Genomic DNA, 22735 nt, shown 5'->3' on the forward strand with positions numbered 1-22735 from the left:
CCAACGGCCATTCTTGTTGGGGCTTATGGGAGCTGTAGTTCGGCAACATTTGCGGGGGGCTAAAGGCAGAGCTTGGAAAAGTTACTTTTTTGAACTACAACTCCCATCAGCCCAATCCAGTGGCCATGCTGACTGGGGTTGATGGGAGTTGTAGTTCAAAAAAGTAACTTTTCCAAACTCTGGTTCCCCACACCATGAAACAGAGTGCTGATTGCTTACACCATGTAACTCACCCTTCCCCAACCTGGTGCCCTCCAGATGTTTTGGACTACAACTCCAATCAGCCCCAGACAGCAAAGCCATATGATGCACAGCCCATGGGAGCTAATGACTGGGGCTATTGGGAACTTTGTCCAAAAACTCTGGCGTGCACCAGGTTGAGGACAGCTGATACAAAGAAAACCACATCCAAAAGCTGTATCATTCCTACAAGCACAAAATTAATTTTAAAACAATACCCCTAAATAAAGAGATGAAGCACCCTCTGCTTTTTCTAAGAAGATAATTTATTTTTCAAATTTGTGAAAGCCACATAATGCACGTAGGTGTTGGAACATGCACATTGATCAAGATCAAACTGTTAACGACCCTAAACGTCCCTTAAACAAAGCACAGGACAAAATGCTAAGTGGAAATCTGGAACACTTCAGCATATGCTCAGGGTTGTGTTTACCTATTTATTCTCTCATTTCTGTATCGCCCTTCCTCTGAAACAGGAAGTCAGGGTTCCACAGTAATAAAAATCACAAAACTGGAAAGGGGCTCTGCGATAAAAAATTCTATCACTCTTTGATTGCCCTTTGTATTAGATCCTGTGATGAGTTGGGGTGTGAGAAATCAAAATAGAATATTTGGTAAAATACACCCAACAAAGTGTATTTTTGACCTGCACACAAATAAAGGTTTTTTTTTTAAAGCGTGTGTGTGTGTGCAGAGGTTTTCAGATTTTCATCTTCTTTTGGGAATGAACCTGATTTGGTTGACCAGCTGCTCAACTACAATTTGAGCAGAGAGGGAAGCCCACCATAAATTAGTCAGCTGTATTCAGATATTTAGAGCTGTCCCACACATACACATATATCCCCAAAAGGCTCAGGGAAGAGAACAAGAATTTAGAAGAAAAACCATTCCCCCAGTCCAGAAATTTCTTAGCTTGTTTTGTTTGTTAAACCTCTGAATAACCTTTTTCAGTTAAAAGTGCTCAGGGTTACCTACATAACAGAACAAAGCTCTTACATTACTCCATCGTCTTGGGGGCACCCCCTACAAAAGGACCCACAAGCCTGAAGCTGCCCACCCTCAATTAGAGCCACATGGCAAAAACCTTTCATTTCCCTATCCTACTCGTGGCCCGTTCCCACAGCAATGGAAAGGTGGGAGTCAGTGGGCGATCTGAAATATGGCAAAGCCCCGGGCAGCTCGTGGTGATCCCAAGAAGGAACTATCTACTAAACGGCATGCGCGGCAACACAATCTGGCAGCCCCCTTCACCAAAGCGCGCCACAGTTTCGGCTACGGACAGGTCATGGTTAGACTGAAGGCACAGAGCTGGCTTTGTAGGCAATCTAGTCCAACCTCCTGTGCAGGGGAGGAAATGCGGAGCAAGACAATTTGCAGTAGGCAGCTATCCCGCCTCCACTCGAAGACCTCACGTACATCGGTCCCCGCAAAAAGGCCCACCAGCCTAGCCACCCCAGTGAGAGAGACAAGCTATACCAGGTGTCAGGAACCTTTGGCCCTCCAGAGGCTGCTGATCTACCATCCCCTTCAGCCCCAGCCAGCATGGCCAATGGCCAGGGATAATGGGAGGTGTAGTTCAACAACATCTGGAGGGCCAAAAGTCCCCCACACCTGAGCTGTACTTTATATCTGCCATGTGAAGAAGTTCCACATCCCTGGAGCTGCGCACGTTGAGAATTGTGAAGGCTCCCTCAGCGACAGGCAGAGAAAGCCAGAAAGGGATTGCCGTCGTGCACGTGGTGAAGGCGCTGCCCTTGCTTGCCCTCCCCCCCCTTTTAAATCTCTCCCCTTGGCAAATAATGTTTCCCAGTAGTTGGGAGGGGCAGGAGCAGGTAATCAGTTTACTTTGCTTCATATACTTGCATCACATTTCAACCCCTGAAGGTTTCCCCAAGCAGCCAACAAACCCCATCAGGAGGTTGCCAGGGTATGGATTACCCTGGCCAAGGCCAAGCAAGAGTAGGGAAGGGTCATAGTTCAGTGGTAGAGCGCCTGCTTTGCATGCAGGATGTCCTGGGTTCAATCCCCAATGGCATCTCCAGATAGAGCCGGGGGACAACTGTGCCTGCAAACCTGGAGAGCCGGTGACAGTCAGCCCAGACCAGCCCTCCCAACCTGAGGCCCTCCGGATGTGGCCAACTCCCCATCTTCCCTGACCCAGGGCTATGCTGGTCGAGGGTGATGGGAGCTAGCATCCAAAACATCTGGAGGGCAAGGGTGGGGTAAACAAGACTGAGTTTGATGGGTCAAACTTCTCACTCAGTAGAAGATAGCTTCCTATATTCCTAAGGGGTGGGGAGGAGTTGTTAAAACGTGCATCTAAGTAGCTGGGAGAAATAATAAAGTCTTCATCGGTTGGCAAAAAAAAAGGCAATAAGGTTGGCATTAGGTGAGTCTCCCTCAGGAGTGCATGCCAATGGTAGGGTGCCATCACCAAAAAGACCCTACCTGGGTCAGCACCCGCCCAACTGCTGATGGCAAGGGGAGTCCAAGATTGGCCTCTGAATAAGCTCTCGACATGTTGGGCACGTTCATATGTCTCTGGGAGGGGGTGTCTTGAGTTTTAGGTGGGGGAAATGAGGGAAAGTGGAAAGGTAATGGACCTTCCATGTGTCTGCATGTGATCAGGGAAAGCTGGTGGCTGCAATGTCAGCAGGCAGTGAATCTGGTCTGGGTTTTAGTCAGAACAGGTGGTGGTGAGAAAGGTTCAGAATTCTCAACAGGAAGATTCTTGCAAGGTGGGCCTGCTCTCGCAAGGCAAGCGTAGCCTGGCTCTGAGGTTCAGCATTGTTGATGCAGTGAGAAAGAACACAAAGCCAACTGTTAGAACGCAGCTGGGCATCATAGTATACAAACATGGGGCAAAGAGGCGGCACCAGCTCAGGTCAGGCCTACATGCCTGCCGTAGTCAAGTCAAGCTGGGGTGTGCATATTATTTGGCCACCCCACAGAACACAATGAAGAGGGAACCTCTCGTTACAGATCAAACTGTCACAATAAATGCATTCATTCCTGGGGAATAGGAGCATGCATCTTTGCATTCGTTGCACTGGGAGGAGGAAGAGGGGGGGGGAAGGAAAGGAAAGGAAACCTGTATATTTCTGTGCTATAAGCAGGGCTGTGTGGTCCACGTCAAAAGTGCAGTTCAAAAGTCTACGTGTTCAAGGACACATTCTGAACGTTATGCAAATCTGAATGACTTTATTTGGATTCCATCATTACTGATTTCGCTTCCAAGCTTCGCGCTTTCAGAAGAATTTGTAATTCTTTGGCAAGGAGTGGAGGGATGGAGGTAGAACAGAGATCAAGGCTGCGTAGCCAATGGAAAGAGAGGGCAGGGAGGGCAGTTGCTAGAAGAAAACAAGAGAGCGGTATTACTCAATTAAATCAAAGGGGAGAGGGGCACCTGCACCGTGCCCCCATTCTGAAACGGCCTGTCCGGTGAAGAACAGCCTGAAACTTAAGCACGCACACCTCCCTCTGGTTTCTTAAACTTTACTGAAGACTGCCCACACCTGTTTCCAAACTTCTCCCTCCCTCCAAAACAATGAGGACTAGAAAGATTTGTCTTTTGTTGTTTTTTAAAAAAAGCAATAATACTACAAGGATGGATTCTCGTAGGATACACACAGCTCTGGTTACGAGGGCACATGGCGGTCAACAGAACACAGGGTTACTATGCATGGTGGTGCAAAATTTGGAGAGTTAAGTCATGCCCCTGCATTGTTCAAACTTGTGGGAACAGAGGGTTAACTTGCTTGTTTTGAGCAGATCCTCCTGTCTTCTTCTAATTTCTCAGCTTCTCTGCCTGCCTCTGTACATCGTCCCTCCTCCTCCCCATTGCGTACTTGCCAAGGGTCCTGTTGTATGACAATAAATCCATGTAGGTGAAGGCTGATCCAGTGAGGGGTGCGGGGGGTGGGGACAGCTGTGCTTTTCTGCCTTCCCCCATTACAGGTCAGTATGTAAAATAGCCAAATTATTCCAGGGGGCTGAGGAAAGCCAAGGTCCACCTCCCACACAAACTTTCTTTCCCCAATCCCCGAGTGAGGATCAGCGGCCTGCAGGAGAGACTCTCCGTCTTGGGGGTGCCGGGGGGGGGGCAACCTGGCTTGGCTGAAGATACTTACCTGTTCCGAATAATCATTCCCGTCTACGTCGTCACTGTTGGAGTGGCCTCCCGGGCTTTGTACATCTATCCCATGACTCTCCAGGATTGCTGCTTCTTCGAAAAAAGCAAATGGATCCCTGAATTATCTGTCGCAGGGTTACTGATAAGGATTGAGATGAAGAATGGGAACCCTCACAAACGGGGCGCGTTGTTTCTTGTAAGAACCACAAAGAGATAACCAGAGCTGTGTGTACTCCACGCTAAAAAAAATAAGTTAAAGTTCTGCACCAAGACAAACTGAATTCTGCAAAACAAGGGACTAGGCAAGTTTGCTTATTCCCCAGATTTATCATGCACATCTTCAGAGCCCCAATTTTTGAATAATTTGTTGCTAGTGCACATGGAGGGGCGATCTGCTTGCACAGGACTCTGAAGTCCAGGACCCTGACGACAGCTAGGAATCTTGCGCAGCCACCTCTCTGGCTTCTGAGACCTTTGCAATCATAACGGCTAAAAACTTTCCTTTCAAACGAAAGCAGCATTTATCAGGAAGCCAAATAACGCACCCACACTTTTTTCTACACTACGGTGGAAGTGTGTGCACACACACACTGCACTTCCTACCCAGCAGGCTTCAAACCTAGAAGGCCCTTCATCCGAAAGGGTGAAAAACTAGACTTAATTTGTAAAAGCCAACACTCATACTTTTTTTTCATTCTCTTTGTATGATTCTGAATATTCCTGGATTTATTTATTTTTCATGTGGCTTGATGGTTCTTACAATAAAGACACACCATGCAGGGGATCCCATTTTCGTCTTCATTTCAATGTGGTGCAATACCCTTTTTATGTGCATTTGTTGTACTGGTAGGAAAGGAAATATTAATTTGGTTGGAGGAGGACAAATGGCATTTTTTCAAAAGCAAAAAAGCAAAAAAACAGTTCTTAGCTGGGGCCTCTGTTCAGGTGCTGCAACCACTTTATAGCCCAGGTGAAATTTCAAGACCTGCTCTGAGTTTTGGGGCTGTCCCAACCCACATTTTTGCTGTGCAATCTGAGAAGCCTGCCCAGAATCCTTTGCAACAATAGGATTCTGGGGTGCAGCTCGGATCACACCTTCACAGTGGCATGAGTTGCTTTCCCCCCTCCCAATTATCTTCTGTGGCATTACAAGGCATCTTGAAGGACAGCCTCTCGGGTCACGTGCTACTTCATTGGTGTCCTGACAACTGTTGGCATCCCAAGCAACTGCTCAAGCAAATTAAACAAGACTTGCCAGTTCCTCTGTGAGGAAAAGGCCATAGCTCAGCAGTAGAGCAACTGCCTTGCATGTAGAAGGTCCCAGGCTCAGTCCTCAACGTCTCCAGGTAGGGCTGGGAGAGACTCCTGCCTGAAACCCTGCCAGTCAGCGTAGACAATACTGAGCCAGATGGACCAATGGTCTGACTCCATTTAAGACAGCTTCCTCTGTCCCTCTCTTTAGCAGAAGATATGTGTGCTCAGATAACTCCTGCAGCTTAGCAGTCCTGCTATCTCACCCTAAGGAAGCATAAGAACACAGTAAGATCTTTCCTAGATTAGATGAAAGGCCCACCTAGTCCAGTGGCCAATCGGATGTTTCCAAGAATGCCCCAGCCACTGGTAACTGCCTCTGAACTTAAGAGGTTCCATTTCATCTCTCATCATTCCTTCAATTCCCAACGTTCAGGATGTGAGTGACATTCCTTATGTAGCCAAAATGGCACCATCCATAAGAGGGATCAACAGGCTTGATGGAATACCAAGAATTGCAGAATTATACATTTTTAAAAAATCCTTAGGGGGAAAATACCTAAAGGATATGGATCCCTTATGGGGAATGAGAATACACAGTGGCCACAGAATGCATGTGACTCTGGTGGGTGGCGAATGAAGTGGGTGGAATCCTGAACAGGGAGCTCCCACACTGAAATGTTAGGCTATGACCAATATCCACAGATGGGCCTCTCCTCTGCCCAATAATTGGTCTCCTCCTATTCTGAAGTCGCCTAAACCGGTGGCCATCATTGCATCATGAGGCCAGGAGTTCCATAACTTAATTGTCTGTTGTGCGCAGAAGTGTTTTTCTTTGCTCACTCCTGAATCTCTAGCATTTCATTGGACTATCCTGAAATCTAGTATTGTTAAGGGGAAAGGCAAAACTCTCACAGGTTTAGGAATCTCCATCCTTTCCCACCCCCTTAGTCCTCACTTTTTTTCTAAATTTAGGAAGACCCAAACACTTTCGCCTTTCCCTGCAGAGATGGTTCTCCAAGTCTGGGTGCCCTTCTGCGCAGACAGAGAAGCCTTCAAAGGGTGTTGCATTTAAACATAGGGGCCCTTCCTTCACTCCTTTCTCAACAGGCAAGAGTAGAGAGAAGACTTCCACACATCTGGAGGGACTACTGAGATTATGTTTGTTCTACAGCAGCGGGGGCTGAACGTGGCCCTCTAAGGCGCTCTGTTTGGCCCCCTCGGGACTCTGCAAAGGCAACACACCATTCACTAGCCCTGCTCTGCGCACGCCTCTTTGCCCTTGCGGGAAGGGCTGAAGTTTGGTGGCCGCGCATCTGCTTTGCATGCAGGACAGCCCAAGTTCAATCCACACTGACATCTCCAGGTAGTGCTGGGAGAGGCCACTGCTTGAAGCCCTGGAGAGCCACTGCCAGTCAGTGTGGACAATACTGAGCTAGATGGGCCAGCAGTCTGACTCGGTATAATGCAGCTTCCCGTGTTGCTATATATGCCTGACTGGGACATGATGGTGGCCTCTTGCTTGCTTGGATGGAGTGTGTAGAACGCTGGCTGAAACTGACAAAGGTAAGAGTCTATTCCTCCAGGGCACTTTCGCATCTGGCCCCACCCATATTTAGAATGTGGCCCCCGGAAGGTTGTCCACAAAGGAATGCAGCCCATTGGCTCATCTGTCCTCCATAGCACCAAATAGGTACACTAATAAGAAGCAATATTATTGTTCAAAAACTCAGGTATTTTGGGAAATAATTACTAGCCAGTTGTGGCTAGCTGGCAGCTCCATGTCAGTGGGGCAGTAGAATCCGCTCCAGAGTTTGGGCTAAAACTCAGAATGGATTCCACTGCTCCACTGACAGAGAGTCACTAGCTGCCGCTGTCTCTAGGTGATTGTCTGCAATAACAAAACAGAGAAAATGAGATATTTTGAGGGGAATGATACTCTGAGCTCACTTCTAATTTAATAACAGCCACAACCTATTTGTTGCATTTTTGCAGGAGAAAGATATCCCCAACACATCTGTCTTCAAATATCTGTAGGGCTGCCATGCAGAAAACAGACTGGGCTTGGTCTTTGCTGTTCTAAAGAGCAGGGCTGGCACCAACGGGGACAAATTGCAGGGAAGCATATGAATGCTAAGAGCTCTTTGACCATGAAACAGGCTGCCTCAAGAGGTGGAAGGATCTCTTTTGCTGGAGGTATTAAACAGAGGGTAGACAGACCTCTGTAAAGGATGCCACAGTTGCACATCCTGCATGGGGTGGACTAGATGTCCTCCACAGACCTTTCCAACCCAAACAATCTAGGATTCCATGACAAAGCTGGAATATAACAATATTCAGAGAAAATATCCATCGAGGAAAAGCTTGATACTATAGAAGGGAAAGCCTTACACAATAGTGGAAAGCTTATTCTATGGAATAGATATCCATTTTGGAGCAAACTCAAGCATATACAAATTAATTTCTCTAATTAATAGCATGAACAGTTTAAACAGACCTCATTCATGCATAACACTGCGCCAAACCACAGCTTAGCACAAATGAGCATAGGGTTAGGGTTCCCCAGAGAGGGAATTTTGGCCCCTTTGCTGCTCTTCAGACCACAAGCTGTAAACCGTAGGACTAACCTTGGTTAGAGCTTGTGATTTGTCTAGAGAGAGTTAAACCAAGAGCCCACATTCAGACAAGGCGCTGAACCAAGCTCCAGTGCAGAGCATCAGCAAAACGATCTCCCAAAACCCACACATTTGCTAGTTCATGCTAAGCCATGGTTTGTATTACCGTTACGTGCAAACCAGGCTATTCGCTGTGTCCCATTCTGTATTTTACACGAACGATGGGTACACTTAAGATTTCTCTTTTGAACAAAACATTTTTTAAATGTCTGAAGCTGTATAAATTCTAGCCATGATGATGATACATAAAAAACCCAGAATGCCAACAGAGGCCTCGGAGGAAAGCATTTAAAAGCATTTCATCTTGTTCCAGCAGACTGCTCGGTTTTGCTTTTTTACAATCTGGAGCAAACACAGTGGAAAGGTGGGAAAGGGACGAGAAGGAACAACTAACGCAGAAGACCCAAAGGGAATGAGAACCACCTCTGTTCTCGCCAGCAAAGCATCACAATGTCACAGCCGAACGCGCCCGTAGCAAATAAGGCAATGGGTTCCAAAAGAGTCCATCTGCAGGGAATGTGTTCCACAGTAACTTTCCTGCCCCTATGCAGGAGCTGCATATTCCTATGCAGCACTGAGGAGACCTCTTAGGCATCACTGCTGCCTTGAGTGAATGGGGAGTTCCTTGTTTCACATGTCTCCCGCCAGTTGGCAGTGACCTGTGACAAGGCATTCTTGGTGGTGGCTCCCCGTCTCTGGATTGCCCTCCCTACTGAATGGCACCGGTCTCCCTTATTATTAACTCTTAAGAGAAATTTTAAAACATCCCTGATGACCCAGGCCTGAAAGACGCTGTTTCTGGGCACCCTAAAATTATTCATTTTGAGAGCAGATGATCACTTTTAGGTTGCTTTTAACTGTTTTTTAAGAGTTTTATTTGTTCTGTTTCAGTGACATGCTTGCCACCCTGGGGTCTTTTGGATATAAATATAAATGAATAAATAAATAATATTAAGCCCTCCCATCTGGATTGCAGGGGGAAAACCAGAGAATCGGGCAGAGAATCTTGCTTGACTTTACTGAACTTTTCATAGGAGGGACAGCAACCTGAACTTACCCCAAGATTTCCTGAAGCCCACAGTTTGAAAGCCCTTGACCTAAGATGGATTAGGGCAGGAATTAAATACATATACATACACACACAAACAAAATCACTTTGTTAACATCTGTACATCAGTCTGTGCATGTTCAAGGAGGGCGGTAGGGGGGGCAAGAGTCTCTTTTGATGGAGCCCTCTGGATTCTGCTTTTTAAAATGCCATCATGACCCTCCATTTTCCCATTAAAGAGAGTCATTCACATTCCACCTCTCCTGAGTAGCTCTCTTCAGGGCTTTTTGGATACATTACCGATGTTGGCTCGCCTCTTGATCTCCTTCCTTCGGTTTGCAAACCAGTTGTACACTTTGAGAGAGGTAACCCGCTCCAAGTCTGACAGCTTCTTTCCTGCATAAGAAACAACCGTGTCAACATATATTTTGCACCGCACAGGGTCTGAGGATGGAGGGTGTGGGGTGTCCGTACTCATGTGGCGGTGATGACACACACACACACATTCCCAAAATTCCATCACAGCTAGCCTACTCAACCCAAGGAAGAGCTTTACAGATAGGCGGTGACTCAGTTTCTTAAATGGTTCCCCTTGTCCTTCTAACGGCAAACCTAGGTGATGAGTGCCGAGAGGCTGGAGCCAAAATGAGGCCGGTAGCAAACAAGAGACGACCCCATGATTTGCAGAAATACAATTAAAAAAAAAATACCAAGGGAGGAAAAAAAATACCAGCAAGTCCCTTGAGAACTGAGGATGATCAGTAGTAACAGGACGTTGAACATTTGAACACAGGAAACTGCCTTAGACTGAAGTAGATCCATTGGTCCATCTAGCTCAGTACTGTCTACACTGACTGGCAGCAGCTCTCAAAGGTTTTCAGGCAGGGAGCCTCTTCCCAGCCCCAACTGGAGATGCCAGGGATGGAACCTGTGGCTTTCTGCATGCAAAGCAAATGCTTTGAGCTGCGGCCTAGCCGAGTGTCAGTTGGGAAAAAAAAATGGAAAAGGAGTACTTGGGGGAATGGAAGATCCTGCTTGAAGGGAGAGGTTGGCAGGAACCCTGAACAGAAGCAATCCTATCAGGAGGTGAGAAGACTGCAACATTTTGTTGCAGGTCTTGCTTCAGTTCTACTGGACAAAACAAGGAGGTCTTAGCATGGGACGCAGTCGTGAGAAGTCAGGACAATGGCTCGAGACAACATAATGGGCAACACAAACTTCCCTGTGAGGAAATGTTACAACTTTTAGGGCTTTTTTAGCTTACAGGAAAGGCAAGCAAAAGGCGACATGATCAAAGTGTATAAAACTATGCAATGCATGGAGAAACTGAACAGAGAACAGCGTCTCCCCCTCTCTCGTAACACTAAAGTTCATGGACATCCCATGAAGCTGAGTGTGGGAAGATTCAGGACAGACAAAAAAAAGTCCTCCTTTCATACAGAGCATAAACTATGGAAGTTGCTCCCACAGGAGGCAGCGATGGCCATCGGCTTGGGCGGCAATAAAAGAGGGGTGGACAAATTCATGGAGAATGAGGCTATCAATGGCTACTAGCCACACCAGCTGTGTTCTGCCTCCAGTGTTGGAGGCAACATGCTTCTGACCATCAGTTGCTGGAAGCCACAAGAGAGGAGAGTGCAGGTTCTGCTTGTTTGTTGTTGCTGTTATGTGCTTCAAAGTCGATCATGACTTATGGTGACCTTTTGAATCAGTGACCTCCAAGAGCATCTCTCATGAACCACCCTGTTCAGAGCTTGAAAGTTCAGGTCTGTGGTGTCCTTTGTGGAATCAATCCATCTCTTGTTTGGCCTTCCTCTTTTTCTACTCCCTTCTGTTTTTCCCAGCATTATGGTCTTTTCTAGTGAATCAATAATGGTGGGAAAAACAGAAGGGAGTAGAAAAAGAGGAAGGCCAAACACGAGATGGATCGACTCCGTAAAGGAAGCCACAGACCTGAACATACAAGATCTGAGCAGGGTGGTTCACGACAGATGCTATTGGAGGTCACTGATTCATAGGGTCACCATAAGTCGTGGTCGACTTGAAGGCATATAACAACAACAACAACTCAGTGCTGAAGAAGTTGCCCACCAGGGAGATGATGATGATATTTAAATAATATAAAAAAGAAGAGGAAACATATTCAAAGTTGCAGTTGTAGTTTAGCTTTGCTTGGGGACCTGCTTAAAAGGGAGCAAGTTTTGTGAGCTTCTTTTTTTTTTTTTTACCGCTTGTGTGTTGTCATGGTTACGGTGTTGGATTATGATTTGGGAGGCTAGAGTTCAATCCCGATTCAGCCATGAAGCTCACTGGGAGATCATGGGCCAGTCACTGTCTCTCACCCTAACCTAACTGACAGGGTTGTTGTGGGGATAAAACAGGGAGGGGAGAACTCTGTGCACCACATTGAGCTCATTGGAGGAATAATAAATAAATAGTTTTCAGACACAAAGACACTTTTCTAAGTTTTCAGCGTGGACTTCAAATGGGGATGAACTGCTGCACTTATTCAGAAAGCCTTTCCCTCATTTATAAGACATTCAGTTCACCTTCAGCGATGTCAGCATGTAACTAAATCCGATCACCTCCCTTGCACGGTTTTTCAGGAAATATTCCTTGCCCTGAAAGCTTCACAGTCCTTATTTAAGAGAATTTCCCCCCACAGCTCTCTCCTTCACCCCTTTCATTGCCCAACAGAAGAGGCCACTGGGAAGGGAGGGAAACGTGAATCTCAAAATGCCACTAAGTCATTTTTCAGAATAAAAATGAGGGGTGGCATCCAGTGAAGTTACTGTGCACTTGCAACAACTTTCACTCATCCAGTGGAACTTCCCCCCTCTTCCCCCCCATTCTGTGACAGACGGTTAGGGGAAAACCCAGAGCAGATTGGGGGGCTGCAGGGGAAGGGAAAGGGGAAGGAGAAGGAGGGGAAGGTCCATTGTGCTAGTGGGAGCACAAACACTTTGTTGGATACAAACCTAGGCTTCTACAGCCATCTTTGGACTGCCACTATGGATTGGTACAACTCACTTGCTTCTAGACACACACACCCCAGATAAACCATGCAAGGATAATGCAGCTGATGGATAACTGGGCAGCCATAAGTTATTAAATAAATGGGGCAAGCCCCTATATGGTTTCTTCTGAGTAAGCTTTCTCTCTCTCTCTCTCCTTCCCTACCTGGCTTCTGAATCACCGCGTTGCAGGCATTTGCAATTTCTTCCCTCTTGGCCTCATCAGGATACTGATTCTCATTGAAGTAGCTGCAAAGACAAGAAAAGGACATATTGTTTTTTAGAAATCCAAAAGCCCCCTTCTCCCTCACCCCTAAAATAACAAAAGAACACAGACTTTTGAGAAACTTTCAGTATGGGGGGGAAGAAATCACCACCCTTGAACCTGTGAGATGTTGATTTGCTTGCTATGTTCATCAGAGGAGAGGGATGTGCATATGAGTTTTATACAGGCTCAGTGCAGACAGATTGCTGCCCAATCTTCTAATGTTTTGTTGTTGTTATGTGCCTTCAAGTCAACTACGACTTATGGTGACCCTATGAATCAGCGACCTCCAAGAGCATCTGTCATGAACCACCCTGTTCAGATCTTGTAAGGTGAGGTCTGTGGCTTCCTTTATGGAATCAATCCATCTCTTGTTTGGCCTTCCTCTTTTTCTACTCCCTTCTTTTTTCTCCAGCATTATTATCTTTTCTAGTGACTCAGGTCTTCTCATTATGTGTCCAAAGTACAATAACCTCAGTTTCATCATTTTAGCTTCTAGTGACGGTTCTGGTTTAATTTGTTCTAACACCCAATGATTTGTCTTTTTCGCAGTCCATGGTATCTACAAAGCTCTCCTTCACCACCACATTTCTAATGAGTGGATTTTTCTCTTATCCACTTTTTTCACTTTATTTTAATTTATTATTTGACTTATATTCCGCCCTTCCTCCCAGCACGACCCAGGGTGGCAAATCATAGAGGTACTCACTGAAGCAGTACAACAAGGACTTTCAAAAAGCTTAATAGCATGGACAAAAAGAATTATCCCCATCCTTCCCTCATAGGATCATAGAATAGAAGAGTTGGAAGGGGCCTACAAGGACATCCAGTCCAACCCCCTGCTCAATGCAGGAATCCAAATCAAAGCATTCCCGACAGATGCCTGTCCAGCTGCCTCTTGAAGGCCTCCAGTGTCGGAGAGCCCACTGCCTCTCTAGGTCATTGGTTCCATTGTCGTATGGCTCTAACAGGAAGTTTTTCCTGATGTCCAGTTGAAATCTGGCTTCCTGCAACTTGAGCCCATTATTCCATGTCCTGCACTCTGGGATGATCGAGAAGAGATCCTGGCCCTCCTCTATGTGACAACCTTTCATGTACTTGAAGAGTGCTATCATATCTCCCCTCTGTCTTCTCTTCTCCAGGCTAAACATGCCCAGTTCTTTCAGTCTCTCCTCACAGGGCTTTGTTTCCAGTCTCCTGATCATCCTTGTTGCCCTCCTCTGAACCTGTTCCAGTTTGTCTGTATCCTTCTTCTAGTCTCTTTTGCTCAATTCCACAACACCTTTGTAGCATCCTTTTAAAGCCTAGCAAAGTTGTTAACTTCAACAGGCATCATCGTGGTCATACATTTAGAAAAGATCCCTGGGGAGATCAGTAGGGGACCCTCAATATGCGGGGCTAGACCTAGACTCAGCGCCTGAGAATCAAACCTTCTCCTGCTCGAACAGCTACATGCTGGGATTTACCAACATGTTGGAAAGTGGCTCTCTCTCTACAGATAGGGTTTATTGGATAGGAAGAGATGAGTCATTTTTGGGGCAGCCCCTATGCTTAGAAGATGCTTATTCGACTTTGTTTGAGGCTCCAATAAAAAAGCCCAAGGGGCTCTCTCACAGGCCACATTCACATCCATACATAGAGATCGAGAATACCCTGGTCTGAATGATCCTGACTTTGGTGTTCAGTGATACATCTTTGCATTTGAGGACCTTTTCTAGTTCTCTCACAGCTGCCCTACCCAGTCCTAGCCTTCTTCTGATTTCTTGACTATTGTCTCCCTTTTGGTTAATGACTGTGCCGAGGTATTCCCTTTAGGAATATTCCAGAGCCCTTCCTGAATTTTCATGTTTTGATTTAAAAAGAAACGAATAAGCAAGCCCCTCGCCCTTTCACAGGTGGAGATCAAAGGAGGCCACGTGCCACCCAATTGCTCACAAAGACTTAAGTATGCTCTCGCCTTCCAGTGTCCCAGGCCAAGGAGTGCAAAGGCTCTGAGATAACTGACAAGCTCCTTTATAAAGTACATATATAATTCAATAGCTTTAAATATATATAAATGCTTATATTCTGCACTCTGGCAGTTGCACTACGATTCCCTGGCACCGCGAGGCCCCCTCACCAGAAAAGTCTGGACGAGGCAGTTCAAAGTCAACATCTGAGAGACCACTTCCTCCCCTGCAGACCCTCTCAGGTGTTAAGATCAGCAGAGGGGCCCTCTTGCTAGTCCCGCCACCCTCAGATGCTCAGGGGGTGGCCCCAGAGAGAGCATTCTCTGTGGTGGCCCCTAAGCTGTGGAACTCCCTTCCCCGCGGAGGTGCACCTGGTACCTTCACTACACAGCTTTCAACAAATGCTCTTTGCCTTTGACACCTGAGATGTATATTTTTAGGAGCTACCCTATTTTTGTGATGTTTGTGCTTGTAAGGATGTATTTCAAGCTGTTGTAACCTGCCCTGGGACATCAGCAGGAAGGGTGGGTACTACATTAACATCCACGACGGCGTGTGAAATTCAGTCCCACCCCATGCGGTCTTCCTTTGGTCTGCCTGCCGTCTCTGCTCAGGCTCCTCCAGGCTCCTCTGGGTTTTCACCGGATGCATCCCCTCTTCCCCCTTGGCCCTGAGACAGGTTCCCTCCGACTGCTTCTTTTTCTGTTCCTCTAATCCAGCCTTTGCCAGCCTGGCACTCCTCCAGGTGCTTGGGACTACAACTCCCATCAGCCCGCCAGCGCAACTGTAGTGCAAAACAACGGTGCCGTCCAGGGGCTGATGGGAGTTGCGGTCCCAACCATCTGGAGGGTGCCAGGTTTGGTAGCAGCTGCTCTAATCCATACCTTCCCTCACAGCTTGGAAAAGTTACTTTTTTTGAACTACAACTCCCATCAGCCTCATCCAGCATGGCCACTGGATTGGGCTGATGGGAGTTGTAGTTCAAAAAAGTAACTTTTCCAAGCTCTGCCTTCCCTGCTCATTCATCTTCCACGCAGGTGCCTGCACCTCAGCCTTACACCAGCTCTGCCCCCACCCCTTTCCTTCAGCCCACCTGTCAAACTGGCCCTTCATGTCGCTCAGCTTCACCGCACTTTACCCTCCTGCCTGCCTAGCGCCTTGGGATGTGTTAAAAATTCAATCTTTGCGAATGTTGGTAGAAAGTGACCCAGCCCATAACCTCCTGGACTAACGGGCAGCTTGAAATGCAGCTCTCTGTGGGATTTCGCTCTCCTCAGAATGTTTTGACACAGTTCTCCGCTCAAGAGAAAAATGAATCAAAACATCATTTGAAATGTGAGCTAGGACCAGAAAATACGCTCAGAAAGAGGTATTTAAATGTGGTATATTTTTTAAAAACAATGATAAATGGGATGGAATGAACTTATGGATAAACACAGGCGTAGGATGACACAGTCAAGAGAGTGCTAGAAGGACTGCCTCCGCCCCTCATTCTGACATTAGCTTACAACCTCTATGTGCTTACCCCGTTGCGAAGCTTTTCTCAACCGGCTGACCTTTCACATCTCTCACAGAAATTGTACTGTTTGTCAGCATTCTATCAGTAGCAGTACTCCTGTTTTGCTGGTTTTTAGACTGTACACTGCTTAGAGATTTTTGAAATATTAAGCGATGTATAGAATCATAGAATAGTAGGAAGGGGCCTATAAGGCCACTGAGTCCAACCCCCTACTCAGTGCAGGAGTCCAACTTAAAGCATAAATGCTTTTAAATAAATAAATACTACCCCCACACCCATCAAGACATCACAACAATTCTGTGAATTGCAGGCAGAGAGGGAGAGGCGCATACAGGCTACAGGAAGGTGAAAGATAATAGTCCCCAATTCCAATCTTTTCCATGACCATTAGATGACACTCAGTTCAGAATGCTTTGAAACAGCAAGGGCAAAAATGGGGGGGGGGAGTCCACAGGAAATGAAGAATGAAGTGAATAATCACAAAGGCCCAGGGATAAACCTTTCCCAGATGCAATTGTGTTTTCTAGCGAATATGCACCCATCAGCACGCCCGATGGCTGATCAGGGAGGGAATCAAATGATCTCTTTTGTACAGGACGACAGCAAAGGATTAAAATGAAAAGTGAGGAAAATGCGTGTGCAGGACAAGACTGCACACGGTTGCAGAGAGATTGAAATATCCTTGAAGTGGTTTCATTTCAACAATGCAGTTGGGAAATATTGCTGTCTCGGAGAAATCTGCACCATCAGGGACAATGCCAACAGAGCAACAGGAAAATACATCTCAGGCTGTGGTCTTGGAGCAAGTAATCTTTTGTCTCTGGATGATTTTGCCTCCATGGGAAGCTTCATTTATTTCAGTTAAACTAAGCTGTACCCTACATTCAGGGTGACACGTCTCCACTGATCTTGCATCCATGTAGAACCTGTATGCTTCCATTTCCTTTCTATTTATTTATTTATTTATTTACTGTTTGATTTATACCCTGCCGTTCCTCCCAGCAGGAGCCCAGGGCGGCAAACAAAAGCGCTAAAAGCACATCAAAACATCATAAAAACAGACCTAAAATACACCCAAACAAAACAACTTTAAAAACATTCTTTTAAAAAAGCTTTTAAAACATCTTTTAAAAAGGGTTAAAAACATATTGGTTTTTTTTTTTTTTTAAACATATTAAAAAGCAATTCCAACATAGACTGGGATAGGTCTCAACTTAAAAGGCTTGTTGAAAGAGGAAAGTCTTCAAAAGGGGCCAAAAAGATAACAGGCCTGTCTAATATTTAAGGGGAGGGAATTCCACAGGGCAGGTGCCGCCACACTGTGGAACGGACCTCCTGATAAGATGGTATCTGCAGGAGCCCCTCTTTTAAATTTGAGGTTAAACCAGGTAAGTTTCTAGTCCACACAGATAATGGAGGCACTCTCAAACACAGGCAGGGAGTGTCTGTTAATAGCTCCACTGGCCCTTATTTTCTGCAATTCCATTTCTGAACACCATAGTCACACACACCATCACAACTCCCGCTTGTCTAATAAAAATATTAGTGTTCCTGTTCAGGATGCCTACCAGCCAGCCAGGCCCTTTTCCAGGATACTCCATTCCCACCTGGCCAGCATGTGCAGTCTTCGCTGGGCTGCTTTGGTCCCCTCCCCCCCAAAGATATTTTGTACTTCTGTAAACCTCAGCCCCCCCCTCCAAGATTCCTGATTCTTGTGCCCAGGTTCTGCCTCCACAAAGATCCATACTCGGGAGAATGAGCTCACTATCAGTACAACAGCTCCAGCTGGTGCAAAATGCCGTGCCTAGACTGTTAAAGGGGACAGATTACTGCCAGCCCATTACTCCAATGCTTAAAGCTTGCACTGACTGCCCATCTGTTAATGGGCCAGGTTCAAGGGCCTTAACAACCTGGGTCCAGGATACCTTAAGGACCACCTGATCCCTTATATCCCAGCCCAATCACTGAGATCTTGGGGGGAGTCTCTCTTGGTGGTCCCCCACAGTTCAGATGCACTGCGTGTAACGACCAGAAACCATGCATTCAGTGTTGAGGGCCCACACCTGTGGAACTCCCTCCCAACAGAGATTAGACAGGCATCCTCCAAGCTCATCTGGATCATGACAAAGACTTTCTCATTCCAGCAGGCATTTTAAGGTAATGTTCGGGTTTCTGTCCGGCTTCATTATGATTTCATTGTTTTATTCTGTATGATTTATTTTATGTACACTGCTTAGAAATGCAAATGATTAAGCGGCATATAAATGCGCTTATATCAGTGGTTCACAAACTTTTTCCACTTGAACATTGCTGAGGGTCTTGGCAGACCACTCAGTGATTTTTCTATGCCCATTGCAGCAAATTGTAATGCGCCGTGCTAGGTATGATTTTTAATTGTATTTTTATTACCTCTTTTATTTCTTTTACTGTACTACAATGTCAATTCCATAGAATGCAAATTTTAATACAACAACATACGGTATAATGAAATAAACAATAAACATATGGTTTAAAAAATCAGTATGAATATTTAATCTGGGCATGCTGCAGACCACCTGGGGAAGCTCGCAAACCGCTGGTGATCCATGGGCCACACTTTGGGAAACCTTGCCTTATATAAATAAAACAAACAGGATTAGCCCTCTCAGAGGCTGTTCCCCCCCCCCATTCAAGAGCACCAATGGCAATCGGTAAGGCTGCTTTGCATGGACAGAGGCAAGAATATCAGGCAGGGTGCCTCTTGCTATTGCCTTGGGAGCACTCAGAAGGAACATCAAGCTTAGCAAAGTTATCTCAGGATATCCTGTTCTTTGCAAAGAGGAAGCCATGCTTTGCTCTCTCTGTGGTGGACAGAGAACCAAGAACAATTTGTTGACATCAGCAAACAGTTGAAGATTAGGGTTGAGTATAGTAAAGAGGACAATAGACCATCTCCTTGCTGGTGGAAACAGAGTGGCTACAACACCGAGCGGTGAATGAAGGGTTGATGGGAGTTGTTGTTCAACAACATCTGGATGGCCAAGGGTCCGCCATACCTGCTCTAGACAGACTAGAACCAGGATACCTTAAGAGCCACCTTTTCCCATACGAACCTGGTGTTAAGATCAGCACTGGAGGCCCTTGTCTGCCACAGCTATCCAATCAGTGGGTACCATGGGCAGGGTCTTTGCAACAGCGGCACCACAACTGTGGCACTCTTTCCCTAGGGCTCCCTCTCATCCTGTTTGAAACATGGGTGTTGGGAACGTGTTTGCTCCAGAACACCTTCTGCTAATCACTTCTGCTGTTATATAGATTACCTGTGCCATTTTTGAAGTCAAAAGCAGGCTACAACTCATCTAAAATACTTAAAATAAAACAAAACAAAGACTAAACTCTGGCCAGCACAAGATGTAACCCACCAATGCAATAACAGCCCATCAGCCACATAGAGTGGCCCACAATCCACCAGGCAGGAAGTAGAAGTAGGTTTTTGGAGATCCTGGGGCAGAATTTCTGCATCCTGCATGACTTACAGCCCGTACCCTTCCTGGCCTTCATTTAGATACATCTCTTCAGCCTCACAGGAATATCTCACAACAGAGCGTCTGTGATTAGGCTGGTAAGAGGTTACCGCCCCAGCCTTTAGAGCAGTGGCAGCTGGTGGCACCTTGAAACTCCTTGGAAGTGTGGACTAAAACCTGGAGCAGATTCCACTGCCCTACTGACATGCTGCCGCCGGCAGCCACTGCTTTACGGCTCTCAACAGGACTATTTATTCTGACTCTCAGTCCTGATCCTTTTGGAGCAAAAGGTTAGCAGCTGTGCACCTTGACCTGTTGGAATCATCTCTCTCCATGGCATGACTGGAGAGGGGGCCTGTCACTGAGAAGTGCAACATTCAACCCTCACTCCCTTCAATGAAGTTACAGTCACTGGCTCATTTCTGAGTATGGCTTAGCTGCAGGGTGTGCAATATATGTGTGTGAGTGTGGGTGTATGTTTGTGTACGAACACAGAGAGAGAGAGAGAGAGAGAGAGAGAGAGAGAGAGAGAGAGAGAGAGCGCACAACCTGCAGCCAAGGAGTCTAATTCCAAATCTGCCTACCCTCCTGCAGGATTACACAAACCTTTCGTAAATCCAAGCATATGGGAAACAGTCTTGAAAAATCTAGCAGACTACACAAATAAAGGCATTTCTAGCAGTCACTATTGTTTCCAACTGTTAATTGGCCTTAACATACGTTGCAATAGATCTGGGGAGCTGCTATAGGAGGGGTGGGGAAACTTTCTCAGCCAAAGGGCCGCATTCCTTTCTGGCCAACTTCCTGAGGGCCACATTCCAGCAGTGGGAGGGGCCAGAGGCAAAAGTCAGAAGAGTAAATTTGTACTACTGCACAGTAGGCCAGTTTCTACCCACACTCACGCACAAGGACACATTCGAACCAGGCAAAACACTCAGGCAGGATGTGAAGCAAGATTAGTGAGGGGCCTGGGAGGCTTTATTTGGGCCAGAGGTTCCCCATACCTATGCCACAGCTTATTGCCTGAGTGGGAGAGCTTGTTCCTCCCCTGTGCTGTGGACTCTCTGAGGCAAGCCATTTTAAGAACATAAGAAGAGCCTGCTGGATCAGGCCAGTGGCCCATCTAGTCCAGCATCCTGTTCTCACAGTGGCCAACCAGGTGCCTGGGGGAAGCCCGCAAGCAGGACCCGAGTGCAAGAACACTCTCCCCTCCTGAGGCTTCCGGCAACTGGTTTTCAGAAGCATGCTGCTTCTGACTAGGGTGGCACAGCACAGCCATTATGGCTAGTAGCCATTGATAGCCCTGTCCTCCATGAATTGGTCTAATCTTCTTTTAAAGCCATCCAAGCTGGTGGCCATTACTGCATCTTGTGGGAGCAAATGCCATAGTTTAACTATGCGCTGAGTAAAGAAGTACTTCCTTTTGTCTGTCCTGAATCTTCCAACATTCAGCTTCTTTGAATGTCCACGAGTTCTAGTATTATGAGAGAGGGAGAAAAACTTTTCTCTATCCACTTTCTCAATGCCATGCATAATTTTATACACTTCTATCATGTCTCCTCTGACCCGCCTTTTCTCTAAACTAAAAAGCCCCAAATGCTGCAACCTTTCCTCGTAAGGGAGTCACTCCATCCCCTTGATCATTCCAGTTTTTCTCCCAGACTCATCCCTCTTTCCCATCCTGGAAGAAGAAGATAAGAATACTGTTCTGCCTTACAAGGGTGTTGTAAGGCAGTTGTTTCCAAAGCACTTGCCATCAAACCCTGAGCTCTATCAGAAGATAAGCAAGGGTTCTTCAAAGAGAAGGTAAGTCATGGTGGACCATCTTCCCCTGAAAAACCGCTTGCCTACCACAACCAACCTTCCTATCCTCATTCGAGTTACAACCAGCTAGGTCAGGAGGCAGAGACTGCAAAAGGCTCTAGGCCAGCAAAACCAAGTCTGAGCCTCAGAACCAGGAATACTTTGAGACAGAGACTCCTAGGAGTGAGACCGCGCCCCGAGACTGCAGCCCCTGAGTTGGCAGGTAGAAGGCTCACCCCCTCCCCAAGGCCCTTGCACTCTAGAGATCTCCACAGCACACACGTCTGCTGAGAAATTTGTTCTTCTTATGTGCCTTCAAGTCGACCACGACTTATGGTGACCCTATGAATCAGTGACCTCCAAGAGCATGTGTCGTGAACCACCCTGTTCAGAGCTTCTAAGTTCAGGTCTGTGGCTTCCTTTATGGAATCAATCCAACTCTTGTTTGGCCTTCCTCTTTTTCTACTCCCTTCTGTTTTTCCCAGCATTATTGTCTTTCCTAGTGAATCATGTCTTCTCTCATTATGTGTCCAAAGTAGGATAACCTCAGTTTCATAGTTTTAGCTTCTAGTGACAGTTCTGGTTTAATTTGTTCTAACACCCAATTATTTGTCTTTTTCGCAGTCCATGGTATGCGCAAAGCTCTCCTCTAACACCACATTTCAAATGAGTTGATTTTTCTCTTACCCACTTTTTTCCCTGTCCAACTTTCACATCCATACATAGAGATGGGGAAAACCACGGTCTGAATGATCCTGACTTTAGTGTTCAGTGATACATGTTTACATTTGAGGACCTTTTCTAGTTCTCTCACAGCTGCCCTCCCCAGTCCTAGCCTTCTTCTGAATTATTGACTATTGTCTCCATTTTGGTTAATGACTGTGCCAAGGTGTTGATAATCCTTGACAAGTTCAGTGTCAACGAAGTGTGCCAGGGGGCTGCCCTTTGAAGCCTCCCCACTCCTCAGCAGAAGGGTGGAGCCCTAGACACATCAGGCAAGGCCAGGGAGCATATAAGAGCTCAGCTGGGCTCCAGATCTTCTTGGAGCAAGTCGTCTGTGCTCAGAGCTGTCCAAAGTCCTCCAGCCCACAGCGTCACCTTACCTGCTACTCCGACCCACTGTCTAAGGCTCCCAAGTTGAGCCTCTATTTATACCCAAAGCAACTTTACAGCTCTCCTCACAGCGGAGGCCAAGCCAGCCTCACAAGACCAGGGCACGGACAGCATATCTTACAAGCGGAAGGCGGGAGGAGTGAGAAGCAACAAGATGTCCTTGTAGGACGAGGGGAAAAGGATCGCAGCCGCAGAAACAAGCCCACATGGCAGTTTATCTGGA

The 22735-nt window shown here is 46.5% G+C and overlaps 1 protein-coding gene across 15 annotated transcripts in view; it reads right to left on the minus strand.

The window, feature by feature from the left end:
* HMBOX1 (homeobox containing 1) overlaps nt 1-22735 on the minus strand; it is a 165671-nt gene that overhangs the window by 11519 nt on the left and 131417 nt on the right. For 3 of the 15 annotated variants that reach the window (XM_061625818.1, XM_061625817.1, XM_061625823.1), the window contains 4 exons: nt 12527-12609; nt 9647-9742; nt 4371-4465; nt 3999-4100 (listed from right to left, as the gene is read on the minus strand). In XM_061625818.1, the coding sequence (XP_061481802.1) occupies nt 3999-4100; nt 4371-4465; nt 9647-9742; nt 12527-12609 (376 nt within the window). Of the gene's footprint in view, nt 1-3315; nt 3591-3998; nt 4101-4370; nt 4466-9355; nt 9396-9646; nt 9743-12526; nt 12610-22735 lie in introns of those variants that run through there. The other 12 variants (XM_061625822.1, XM_061625830.1, XM_061625832.1 and 9 more) reach the window with 12 other exon arrangements.

This window comes from Rhineura floridana, chromosome 4, assembly GCF_030035675.1.
Source record: "Rhineura floridana isolate rRhiFlo1 chromosome 4, rRhiFlo1.hap2, whole genome shotgun sequence".
NCBI classification, from domain to species: Eukaryota; Metazoa; Chordata; class Lepidosauria; order Squamata; family Rhineuridae; genus Rhineura; species Rhineura floridana.